At 34.6% G+C, this 13793-nt stretch overlaps 1 protein-coding gene across 1 annotated transcript; it reads left to right on the top strand.

The window, feature by feature from the left end:
• Window positions 1-3899: 3899 nt before the first annotated feature.
• Window positions 3900-7292, top strand: LOC106405972 (BRASSINOSTEROID INSENSITIVE 1-associated receptor kinase 1-like). The gene is made up of 4 exons (XM_013846541.3): window positions 3900-4831; window positions 5342-5602; window positions 5692-6552; window positions 6625-7292. The coding sequence occupies exons 1-4, from the start codon at window positions 4402-4404 to the stop codon at window positions 7104-7106; spliced, it is 2034 nt and encodes a 677-aa protein (XP_013701995.2). The 5' UTR covers window positions 3900-4401; the 3' UTR covers window positions 7107-7292.
• Window positions 7293-13793: the final 6501 nt, after the last annotated feature.

Raw genomic sequence — 13793 nt, forward strand, 5'->3', positions numbered from 1 at the left:
TACAAATTAATGTGTAAATTCTTTTTACAAAAATTATATTAAATTTATGAATATGTCAATTAAATATATATATAAGTATTTATAAAAATATAATATAATTTTATGGTTTAATATAAAAGTAAGGAAGTTGGGTGTAGTATTTAAAGGAAAAAAAGAGAGAAAATAACCCATCGGGCACCTGTTTTTGGCCACCTACGTTTTTGCTATGTTTGCAGGAGAACAGTTTATACATTACAATTGATCTGCAAAGCAGTTCAGTACATTTTTTATTATTTAATTTATGTTCAGTATTTTAGTGATGAATAGATAAAAAAATGCAGATAGGACTGCAGACCAATTCTCCTGTGTTTCTCCTGCTTTTTAACTGCACGACATTTATATAGCCTAAATGTTACTCTTGTATTGATAAGAGAAATACAATTAACGCCACTTTTTGTTTCTCTTTCATGAATCATATTTACCCCCAAATTAGATGCTTGAATTGTATCCAGATAATGATTAAGTTTCAGTTTACTGTATACCAATACATGCATAATTATTAAAAACCAATAAAACTCCAAATTAAACCAAGAAAATATCTGACTAAAGTAACTTATTTTATAACTATCTTAAATAAAACCTGAAACTCGAAAGTCAAAGGGTTAAAATTACCAAATCAAATTAAACCAGGAAAATATCTGATTAAAGTAACTAATCTTACAGCTATCTGAAATAAAACCTGAAACTCGAAAACCAAAGGTTTAAAATTACCAAATCATCAAAATTTGAGAAGAACCACATTAGTTTATCTCCGATGGTTTTGATGATTTGTGGATTTGACCTTTTGATTTTCAAGTTTTGGGCCGTTTTATTTCGGATGGGATGTGAGATTGAGAATATGGGATGTGAGAATAATTTCTTCAATTTGGTATTTTCTTGGTTTAATTTTGGTTTTGATTTGTATCTGATGGTTAGACATGTATTGGTACACAATAACGGAACTTGATCATGGTTTGGGTGTGAATAGATTTTGAACTTTAAATTTGGGGGTAAATACGATTCGAACTTTGAATTCATGGAAAACTGGTTTAACATTCATTTGATGGATTGACAAAAAAAAACATTCATTTGATGGATATATAGAATGAGACTTTAACTTCGTGTGGACACAGTGTTATATGATAGTCGTCAAGTTATGATTACACATCCTTTGTTCTTATAGAATTGCATAACTTATTTACAAAAGATCTCAAAGCATCTTAGAGAACAAATCGGATGGAACTGAATGAAGGAAGATAAGCATTGTGCTTTGTACATGATCTTTTAGTATCACTCATTGCATCCGAGAGAGCAAATTGGATGTAACTGAATTAATATAAGCATTGTGCTTTGTAGATGATATTTTAGTAAGTTTTCTGACAAAGCGATAGTTGGTGATGATATTTGAGTGGACTTTTGCTATAGCTGGCCCAAATACAAATTAGGACGTGATACTGTATTTTAATTTGAGATTTGAAACTATGTTGTTTTCTCTTTTTTTATCAGTTACCCATATCACTAGACTAAATTTTGATCAGATGATACGATTTTCCAAAGAATATCTCCGTCTGGCCGGCCGTATGCTAAATGTCACTAAAGCTTCGTTAACATTGGAGTACTTTGATTATTAATAAAGTTTCATGAAACAATAACTAGTTGAGTTTTTTTAATATTTTTCGTCTAATTAAAACGGCACCGTACTTTGGAAAAAAAACTGTAAATTAAACTTGTTATGTTTTTGAATTATTTAATTATTTTTAATGAAATTTTATTGGACCGTGATTAACCTCAGTCTCTTAACTGGAGTTATTAGCTTCAGTTAAGAGACGATTCTTAGTTTTTTTTCAAGATTTTAACTAAGAAAAAATAAGAACTGTCTCTTAAGTAAGAAATATAAGAGTTGTTTTTAGTCGAAAAGTGTAAAAAAAAAATAAAAAATAAAAAATAAAAAATGTCAAATCATGAATTAGGAATCCCGGCTCAGAGACTGAATTTAATCATGCCCTTGGTAACAATTTTACTCTAGATAAATACTAGTAATTACAACTCAACTGAACTAAATTCGGGTCAGACCCACCCTTCCAATAAAATTAGTTTTTGACCCCAATCCTTCAAATTTTGACATGTCCTCTTTCCTTTTTTTTTTGGCAACTTCATATCCTCTTTCCTCTCTTCTTCATTTGACCTCATTCTTATCTCCCTTTCCCTTTGTCCAATTAATTTCTATTTTCACTCTTAACACGAAATTCATCCTCTTCTCGTCGTATTCATAACACCTCTCATCTTCTACTAAAGGTAAGTGACCATCAATTTTGGATTAGGTTTTAGATGTTCAATTTAGGAACTAGGGTTTTAAATATATGAATTAGAGTTTATAACAACTCGATTTGAGAAATGATTTTGAGATTGAATTTTCTTTGACATGTACATAAATGACAATGCCCCCTCGTCGCAAGAAGGTTAAGCCTAATCCTCGACCGATGACGATGCGTAGAAACTAAAAATCTATCTATCTACCTAATTGAATTGAGTGGATCATCCGCGGAGAGTGAAGAATTGAGATGGATGGAGCTGAAATTGACATGGTTCATGATACGAGCATTGAGAGAAATCTTTCATTGTTCATTTCAAATTTCAATATATTCCTCTATGGTACTTTCAAATTCTATCCCTCTTTACTTCATTAATTCACTCTTGTGTGCAAAAAGAAATTGTAATAATAGGTTTTGATGAATGTAAGCAGTTTTTGTTAATTTCTTTTTCGAAGAGGTTTATAATGAATACTCTTTTTCTAGATTCTAATAATCTATGTGTGTTCGAAACTCACAAGAGTTTTTTGTGTGTTATGTTTCGTGCCTATTCATTTCCGAACTTTATAGTAGCGCGTATTTCATATTGTACTAAACAAAAATTCAAAATACTACATAAACTTTATATGTCGTGCCTTTTTATTCCAATCTTTATAGTAGTGCTATTTCATACTGAACTAAACAAAATTTCAAAAATACTATATGAATTCTTAAAATCGTGTATATATAAATATATTGACCGTTAAAGGTGTTAGCAATCCGTTAATTTATCAAAACAACGTCATTTTGAATAATTATTTTTAAATTTTATAAAATTTATCCAAAATGACGTCATTTTGATAACTTAACGGATGACAAACACGTTTGACAGTTTATATATATAAGCACGATTTTGAGAGTTCATCTAGTGTTTCTAAATTTTTAATTTTACCGAATCTATCTAAAATGACGTCTTTTTGATAAAATTAACGGATGACTAGCACTTTGATGGTTATTATATATATATATAAGCACAATTTTGAGAGTTTGTGTAGTATTTTTGAATTTCTGTTTAGTTCAGTATGTAATATGCACTAATGTAAAGTTCGGGAATGAAAAAGCACGACGTAAAATTCATGTAGTTTGTTTGAATCTTTATTTAGTTCAGTATGAAATACATATTATTACAAATTTCGGGGAAAAATAGACACAACGGTTAAATTTCAGCATGAAATAGACATTTTTCCCTTCGAAACGCATAGACAAAAAAGTTACTAACCCACTGAAGATGCTAGAAGTGAGTGAGTGCAAACCATATATGGTTTATAATAGCAGCTTGAGTAATAGAATAGCCGTTTGAAGAAAAAAAAAAGACTGAAATGATAGTGAAAATACTTTAATCTAGATCCCGCAATCCCTTGATAAAATTTTCAACGACTAAGCCATCATAGATCAGTCTAACCACTAAACTATTTTTACCATTTTGATAATTTAATATTAAGTTTTACAACAATAATTTATAAACAATTCTTAATATATATATATATATATATATATAGTAAACTTAATGTATAGAAAGATTTTGAAATAATTTGTTTTCTAGTTAGTAATATAGGAAAGAATACAATGCCAAATAGAATTTGAATAATATTATAAACTAAAAATAAAGAGAACATGCATGGTGAAAGGGAGAAGCTACTTGACCAATACCAATGAGCGAGAAGAAAAGATACCATGCGAACCATCTTACCATAACTAAAATCACCAAAAATAAATTCTAACAGATCCAACGGTTCATATTAACTTTAAAAAGATTGGACGATCACCTTTAAAACAATCTCATAGATTCTCTGAAACAGAACACAACACACAACTACACAACACTCCTTTCGATTAATCTTTTTGTCTGAATGGACAAAGCACGCGACATCTCTCTGTCTTTTATCTTCTCTCTCCTCCCTTAAAAACCGAGTTTCAATAGAGAATGAGAGAGAAAGAAAAGTAAAGAAATCTGAAATCAATCTCTTTTAGCTAAAGCTTTAGCTTCTGAAGCAGCTTCTCGAGCTCAAAAACAAACCCTAGTTAAAAAACAAAAATGGCGCCGACACAAATGCTGCTGCAACTTCTTCCTCTCCTCCTCATTTTCTTTAACCGGGTCGGATCAGTACCCACCGACGAGTTACAGACACTGTTAGACATTAAAAAGGAGCTAGACCCAGAAGGCAAACACCTCGTTTCATGGAGCATCAATGGAGATCTATGCAAAGACTTCGAAGGCGTTGGCTGCGATTGGAAAGGACAAGTTTCCAACATATCTCTACAAGGGAAAGGGCTTTCCGGTAAACTCTCTCCGGCCATTGCAGAGCTTAAACACTTGACGGGTCTGTTCTTGCATTACAATGCTCTTGTCGGAGACATCCCTAGAGAACTCGGTAACTTGTCGGAGCTTACGGATCTTTACCTCAATGTTAACAATCTCTCCGGGGAGATTCCTTCTCACATTGGGAAGATGGAAAGCTTGCAAGGTTAGTTTATTTTAATCAATTCATCATTCAAGATAGATCTTGTCCCAAGATTATTCAATGAAGATTTTGAAATCTGAAAATGTTACAAGACTTTTTGTTTTATTGAATTTATTGCGTTAATGATGTGTCTTCAAACGTCCTTTTCATGTCCTTTGTTTGGGATTTAATTTTTTTTTTTCCTTTTTGTAACTTTACTACAAGGAAGAAAAGTCAAGAACTTTATGCTACTTCAAAATATAAGACACAAACTTTGAATTTGAACCATTGATTGCTTTCTGCCTCCTAATTAATACGGACTTGAATTGATTGTACTTTCTCTAGAATAATCTTGTTCATTTAGATTTATTGATTGAATTACTTCAAAAGACTTTAACTTTGGAGTTTGAATTAGTACTAGGGCCACGTTTCCTAATCTAGAACTCGCTTCTCAACCTCCTGTGTATTTGTGTGTGTATATGAAGTTAAGACAAAAACTGAACTTTAAAGCTTGTTTCTGGTTTTGTGGTGTAGTTTTGCAGCTGTGTTACAACAATTTGACAGGAAGCATTCCAAGGGAGATTGGTTCACTGAAGAAGCTCAGTGTTCTTGCTCTTCAGTCCAACAAACTCAGCGGTGCTATACCCGCCAGTTTAGGGGATTTAAACGCGTTAGAGCGGCTAGATTTGAGCTACAATCACCTCTTTGGTTCCGTGCCTGGTAAACTAGCTGTCCCTCCTCTGCTTAGAGTCCTCGATATCCGCAACAACTCTCTCTCTGGCAATGTACCTCCTGGTAATATTATTACTGTTTCCATCACTTTATTAGAAACAAACATTATGCATTTGTGTAGCATTTACTCATTTGGATTTTATGTTTGACAGTACTGAAGAGACTGAATGAAGGTTTTGCTTTTGAGAACAACTTGGGGCTATGTGGAGCTGAGTTCTCGCCTTTGAAACCTTGCAATGGCACAGCTCCCGAGGAACCAAAGCCGTATAGTGCAACCGTGAACGGTTTTCCATCGAGGGCTATACCGGAGTCAGCTGATCTTCAGTTACCTTGCAATGGAACTGAATGTAGTGGTGCTCCTTCTCCAAATTCTCACCAAGGTTCAATCTTGATCGGTCTGGTTGTCTCGACCATCGCCTTGTCCGCCGTAAGCATCCTCTTGTTCACACACTACCGCAGACGCAAACAGAAGCTTTCAACTGCTTATGAGATGTCTGAAACCGGACTCAACGCCAAAGGAAGGAAGAACAAGGGTAGTTCTCCATTGGCCAGTCTTGAATATTCCAGCGGTTGGGATCCGCTTTCAGACAATAGGAATCTCAGCATCTTTGATCAGGAGGTTATCCAGAGCTTTAGATTCAACCTGGAAGAGGTTGAGACAGCTACTCAGTATTTCTCGGAAGTGAATCTGCTCGGAAGAAGTAACTTCTCGGCGACTTACAAAGGAATCTTGAGGGATGGCTCTGCTGTCGCCATCAAACGGTTTAGTAAAACAAGCTGCAGATCCGAAGAGCCGGAGTTCTTGAAAGGACTCAACATGCTGGCGTCTCTCAAACATGAAAATCTGGCGAGGCTTAGAGGCTTCTGCTGTTCAAGAGGACGTGGAGAATGCTTCCTCATCTATGATTATGCTCCCAATGGAAATCTACTGAGCTATCTTGATCTCAAAGATGGAGATACTCATGTTCTTGATTGGTCTACTAGAGTATCCATCGCCAAAGGCATCGCTAAGGGTATGCTTTTTTCTTTTTCTTTTTTTTTTCCTCTCTCTTGTGTTTAATCTTATGTATGCTTTTGATTTTTAGGAATTGCTTACCTGCATTCATACAAAGGAAACAAACCGGCTTTAGTTCACCAAAACATCTCAGCTGAGAAAGTCTTGATCGACCAGCGATACAGTCCCTTGCTCGCAAACTCCGGTCTACACACACTTCTCACAAACGACATTGTCTTCTCTGCAGTCAAAGACAGTGCGGCAATGGGATATCTAGCTCCAGAATACACCACGACAGGACGATTCACCGAGAAGTCCGATGTCTATGCGTTTGGGGTTCTTGTGTTTCAGATACTCTCTGGGAAACAGGAGGTTAGGAGTCTGGTGAAGCTTGGAACTGAAGCGTGTAGGTTTCATGATTACATTGACCCAAATCTCCAGGGGAAGTTCTTTGAATACGAAGCCACCAAGCTTGCGAGAATCGCGTGGCTGTGTACTCATGAATCTCCCATTGAGAGACCCTCCGTGGAAGCTGTTGTTCATGAGCTTGGGAACTGTAGCAGCTGTCTCTGAGGAACCATATGAGTTGTGATGTACCTTTAGGAATCAAGGAAGGGTTTGGTGTTAGTCGCCTTTTCTTGTGTTTATTAGAGTTAAGAAAATATGCTCTTCTGCTTTTTCCCTTCTTGTTGATGATGTTTGAAACTGTTCAGTGTGTTGTTGTTTTAGATAATTGTTTTATTAGAATCATATTTTGAATTTGGTTCTGTTTGCCACAATAGCCAAGGTCGGTTTTATGTGAGTCCTAAATTGGTTTTAAACTTAAAACTTAACAAGCATGTCTGATTTCACCTTGGCTGCCCCCAAGGCCCTATGAACGTCAACTTCCTTCTTCTTCAGAGCGTTATCGTAGTCAAACACCATCAGGTTGATGTGAGCAGCATAATAGGAAGAATAATAAAAAAATGTTGACAGTCAATTCACAATAAAAAAAGAGAGGAGCTAAATGAATAAAGATCCAGTTACTTACAACAATGCCAAGCTCAGGCGATTTCATGATACTTGACTGGAAAAGTCAAGTAATGCACTTGAGGAAAAAAAAAAAGCCTCATGCCGCTTTTTATTTGTTGAAAGAACTCAGCAGGAGCATCCAAATTGTTTACCAGAGGAGTATCCTCTGAGGCATACCAGACTCCACCGTGTCACGCAGCTCGGTTCTGACTTATTTCGGTAGTAACTAGACCACTCCATCAGCAAGTGTGTGCAGCGGCGGAAGCAGATTTTTTTTCTAAGGGTGTCAATAATATTATATTATATATTTATATAAAATACGGTGTCAATATATCATATATTTATTTATTTATTAAATAAATATTATATTAAATAAACATTTTATCATTATTTATGTTTGGAAACCTTAGAAAATATTTTATAGTAATGAAACTAATTAATTTTAATAATATATAACTAAACTATTACTATTGTAATTTATTATTCATAATTTTATTTAAATTAAATTTACATAGCAATTTCTATGTAAGTTATTGTCTCACCCGATTTTTATTTAAAATGCTTATTTTTATAATTTAAATGTTTTTACTTAATAAATCAAAAATATGATCAATAGAAAGTGCTTTAATATATTTCAAAGCTATTTCTTAAAATTATATATCCTAAACTAGACAATTAAAATTTATAAAATACACGGTTGTAGCTTTTGTTATAGGAGAAATAAAGATTACGGAAGAAATAGTTTTAGTAATTATCCTTTAACTTTTTTAATAAGATATACATGAGTTTTAATTTTTGCAATAACCCCATTTTAAGTGGTATGGTTTACTCATATGGATTTGAGAAAGAAAATGATGTACATGTGGATTTAGATTACTTTTGAAATATTCAAGTAATTATTTTTAACTGAACTAATGTAGGCTTGGAAAATATGTAAATAAACCATCTCTCTCTCAAAACAAAAGCCTATCTACTCTATTTTCTTCTCCGATCAATTCTGTTTTCCGGCCGACGTTTGTGGGCTCCCACAGCCACAACGTCAGTCGGGATTTATTTTAAAAGTTCTCTTAGTTTCTCTGCTTGCTTATATAGCCTTTTGTGATCACCTAAGTATCTTTCTCTTGTGGATCTAGATCTAGATCGAAAATCTCGAAGTTGATTCTTTACTCTCTGACTGAGTGCATATCCTTTCCACGTTCTTTGATCATCGATGTGTAGTGTTTCTATGGTTTTAAGACCTTGGATCAGATCGTTGGCTTTCGGTCCTTGCCTCTTGTTCGGAGTTGTTTCTTCTTCGGTTTTCATGGTTTGATAGTAGACTCTGGTGATGAAGCTGTTGGGATCAGCAGGATCGCTCATCCTCTAATCTTTGGATTTGGAGCTTCGGCTCATTAGCAACAGGTCGCTGGAAGTCGTCAGGTAAACCAGTTCTTCACTGCTTCTTCCTTGGTTGTATCATATGGTTATGCTCGTGGCTCCTTTACCGTTTCGGAGCAATATAATGAGTGAGGTATTTGATTTCCATCAATAAAGTTTCGACCTTGGTGTTGTTTTCCTTAAAATCCTTCTCTTCCCAATGTTTTTTTTTGTTTATTCAGTGTTTTATGTATTGGATCAGATCTGTTTTGATTATATTCTAAGTGTGTATTTATGATTATGGCTTCCGGAGACTTGCATGTTTCTAGGAAAGTTCTTTTCTTCGCCTAGCTTAATTTTTCGGGGGTCTTGTAATGGCTCGCCAGCTCTGTTTTTATTGTCGTGAATCTCTCCAATGTATTCCACCTTTGTACCTTGTTAACCTAATGAAAATTCAGTGTTAAAAAAAAAGCAGGCTTGAATTTTGTTGGGGTCAATAAAATATTTTGAGTGGGGTCAGTACTACAAATTCTCATAAACTAGTGTAGATAATTAAAATCTATAGGGATCAGCTGACCCCCTAGCTCTCATGTGCCTCTGCCCCTGAATGTGTGCTTTGCCGTTTCTGGAAAGATCCGTTCCACAATAAGATCATTGTCTTGAGAGGATGAGAAGTCGCCAACTAAGGTCTTTTTGGCCACTTGTACCTTTGTGTTTGATGGGTGAAGATTGGACGACTCTACATACAACTCAATAATTCCTTAGCTGTTGTGGCAAAATCATCGTCTTTGGCCTTTGCGGCCATAACTTTCTTCGAGGACTTTCATTTTTTTTTGTCTTAGATTTCAGTGGCTCAGTGGCTGGTACGAGATCTAGAGGGGTATCAACATGGAATTGATAATTTGCATCAGGTTTTGAGCCCCGTTTTGAGATGGTTTCCCGAGGCTGTCAACATAGGAAATGATATTGTTATTGACTTTTCCATTGCTGGTTGGATCTCTTTTTCGTTTCCACATTCTACCGAGTAAGGAATTTTGATGTTCTAGTCAACTACCACACATGATACACATGGAGTCATTAAAATACTACGGAACCCAAAAATTAACTTGAATTTTGGTGTTCCAGTCAATTTGTTGTCTATCACAGTAAGATGTGATGATATGTGGAATGGGGAACCACAACATGCTGTCTTTCTGGAACCACGATTCATAAATGCATGCATATTCCTACAAGAGGTATCATCCACGGTTGTTGATCCAATTTTTGAATCAAGAAAGTAAAATCTACCCTAACACCTAGGTGTTTAGTGAGTATCTTCACACCTTGTACTGTAGAACATTTCAAAAGATGTACAACCTAGTTCTAGACTACTACGACTGATGGCCGTATATCAGCTTTGAGGATTTCTTCCTGGCATACGAACCTTTATGATCGGCTTTCTACTTCAGATGAAGATCCAAAGATGTAAGGACGACCCTTTGTGTATCTAATTCGGACATATCAGGATCCATGTTAGCTTCTTCAAATTGTCAACCTCTTCTTGATAAGAGATTTCATGGTTTCCTCATCTCGCCGCAAGTTCACAAAAATATGGACCAAATGAAGTTGGGCATGATCTACGGTTGTTATGCCTCCCAGCACCAATTTGTATCTTTGATTCGAATTGGAAAAAGATCTACACTCATCCGAGTCTGATCCATCAACAATGCCCCCTTACCTTTAGTCCAACATTTATGGATTTAAGAAATCTTCTCGACGAACAGACGAAGAAGGCAAAGCAGTTCGGAGAAATCACAAATAAAGTGGTAGAAAATTGGAAAAATTATATCAAAAATGCGGAGATTGGAGAGATAGAGAGTGAAAATCTATCTTGATATGATAGAAGAAGTGGGGGAAATGAGAAAATGAGAATCATATTTACAGAAAACCCGATGCGAAACTCGAAAGAACATCATTTTGTTTAGTGGACCCACAAGAGAGGCTACGTCCCGAATTTCGGGGAGGCAACAATTCTACTTCTCAAAAACCTGGAAAAGCAGTTTGAAATTAAACCGCTTCTGGTTCAGTTTTGAACCAAATTAAACTTGGAAAACCAAGATCGCATCCCGTGATCACCGAGATGTCAACTAGGAACAAAAACATAATTTGAAAGACGCATAACGCCTAGTTTGTTTACATTATTGGCCCATTCTATCTAATTTATCGACATCAATTTCCTCTCTTGCAATGAACTGAAGGGGGGGGGGGGGGTTATTGTTAGAGATAGATTGTGTCCCTCGACGAGACCTATCATGTAAATGAAATCATCTCGGTTGAGAAGAGAGGCGGCCGAGGAAGGTCATGTGGCTTAGAAAAAAGGAAAGAAATTGACAAGTTTCAGCTATATAAAGAGAGGTTGGACAAAGATTTCTTTCCTGTTCAAATAAAAAATTAACCCTTTTTGCTTGATATGATGTGGATTAGGCTTCTTATCCTATAACTTGTAGGTTGCTTACAAGTTGGCTATCCATTTAGGAGGTCCTTTGGTGTTTAGGAAGACACTGAAAACACAATTTGGTATCTTGGTCATCTTTTTGAAATGCTGACACGTTAAGTGAACTTCTTTGGTTTCAAGAGTTATTTTCAACAATAAAAATGGTATATGATGTTATTATAGGTAGGGTGGGCAAGCAACATGTATCTGGATTTATCATTAAACGTGTTTGTATATAAGTTTGTCATTGTGGAATTCCAGATATCTTCTTTGGTTTCAAGAGTTATTTTCAGAAATTGAAATGGTATATGATGTTACTTTGCTTTAATGTTAGTTTGTAAACCAGTCACGTATAGAAATTAATGTTGGTATGTTAACCATGTTCCTATATAAGTTTATGTCATTAAATGTGTTTGTATATAAGGTTGTCATTGTAGAAGTCCATTTAGTTCAATGGTTTGATTAAGGGTTCAGTTATACTTTTACAGCACGAAGTCTGTAGTTTCAAGTCTTAGAGAAAGCGAATTATGCATAATATTTAAAAAATGCATATAAAAGATCTTCCGCATGGTGTAAGAAATACCATAAGGGGTGGATCTTATAATGTGGTTTAGGATGATGAAGTCAGATGTGAATCCTCATAACTTCATATGATATGTAGAATTGTCGACTGTAGTATCGTCTATGTAATATTTTTCATAGTATGTAATATTAATGATTTACCAACGTTTTAAAAAAAGTTGTCACCTTTGTTATTTTGTGATTCTTTACAACTGCTGAAACCCTCTGCCCCGTTGAAAGGTGTCTAAGCCCAGTTCTATTATTATGTATTAGAGTCTAGAATGACTGTTAAGTTAACAAGGACTCATGTGCTGTAAAAGACTTAGGTGATAGGATGACTTATCACAACTTAGCTGGCAAGGAATCTCTTCTTAGAAATAAAATGTCAAAAATTCTCTTAAAGTGTAAATCCCTCTTATCAATAATCATTTATACATATTATCATTAAACAATTAAAATTTTAACAACTTTATTTAGCAGTATAATCAATATCTACTTGTCTAAAAAGTTTCTCTTCTATTTATAAAAACTTTGGAAAGAATCTTTTTTAACAAATAACTTTTCTTCTCTGTATCTCTTCCTCTCTACTCTCTCTTTCTTATTGCGAAGATGATAGATTTTGTCTTGGAGTTCGTGAACAAAACAGGTTCAAATTCTTTATTTATGTTCCTCTTCTGTAACTTCATCATCATCTTAATCATATTGGACATCTCTAAATCGGGTTCCGAAGATGAGTCAACCTCTGGTGCGCAGCAACCCATGTTGATATCGAGTCTCTCTTCCAAATCGGATTTTGAGAAATCCAAGCCGAGTCTCACCTCGAAGACCAGTTCACAAGAATCTGAGCTTATGTCTGAGTCGTTTCTCTCCTCCAAACACACCAGTTCTGGTCAATCGTTGACCTGCAAACCCGGTTTGCAAATAATGTTTTCTGGGTTGTAACCTGATTCAGACTTTTTAAAGAAGGACGAGAAAGGATAAATAGTAAAGCAAAGGGTTTAGAAGTGAAAATGAAATGGAAGTGGAGTGTGTGTGCTTGCTTAGTAGACGAGTTGAAGAATTCATTCACAAAATTAATACTCAATGGAAAATAGAGAAATTACTGAGAGTTTAACTAGTAACCATTATATGAACACTAAAAACAGATAGAAAATGAATGAATAGTAATAAAATTTCAGGAATGATGAATAATGATGATTCTTTAACAAAATCAATAAAGAACATATTTGTTCTATGATACTCTACAAACAAAGAAATGAAAAAGAACCACTATTTCTCATGAATTGTAAATTTTCTAAAATATGTTAAAAAAATGTAGTGTTACTTTTCATTCTCTTAGTTACCATTGAAAAGCCTAAAAGTAATGATCTCTTGTCACACTTTTGTTTATAATTATGAAAAATACTTTAAACATTTGGAAGCACACGTTAATATCAGTGTTACTAAGTGAACACAAATTTAACTAAATTTGTATCAAAGGCAAGATTAAATCAAATCAGAATTTTTTTTGCTACAAAACAAAATTACATTATAAACACAAAAGCAAAATGAAGCTGATACCACCAACACATAGAATCAAAGGTCAGAAAAACACTGATACGATTCAACAAGGATTTGCGTGAATAATTCGCAGCAATTGGCTTAAGCTCTTGCAACCAACCAAAAACGCAATTTATTTTATGGTTTGTTCGACACAGAAAAAAACAATTTATTTAGTTCATCAATTCCACAAGTCAATAAAACAAAGCTGATGTCCAAAAACGATAAAAACAAAGTTAATAGATAAATAAATCCGACAAAATGATACGATTTCCCAAACCAAATTGAGATATGTATTAAAACGCTATCCAGCTATGGGC

Source organism: Brassica napus, chromosome A10 (genome assembly GCF_020379485.1).
Source record: "Brassica napus cultivar Da-Ae chromosome A10, Da-Ae, whole genome shotgun sequence".
In the NCBI taxonomy this organism is placed as follows: Eukaryota; Viridiplantae; Streptophyta; class Magnoliopsida; order Brassicales; family Brassicaceae; genus Brassica; species Brassica napus.

Bases quoted from the DNA above. Each gene is read 5' to 3' on its own strand.
- LOC106405972 (XM_013846541.3), top strand. From the start codon at position 4,402: ATGGCGCCGACACAAATGCTGCTGCAACTTCTTCCTCTCCTCCTCATT. The intron at 4,832-5,341 runs GTTAGTTTATTT...TTTGTGGTGTAG, and splicing joins GAAGATGGAAAGCTTGCAAG to TTTTGCAGCTGTGTTACAAC. The intron at 5,603-5,691 runs GTAATATTATTA...TATGTTTGACAG, and splicing joins CTCTGGCAATGTACCTCCTG to TACTGAAGAGACTGAATGAA.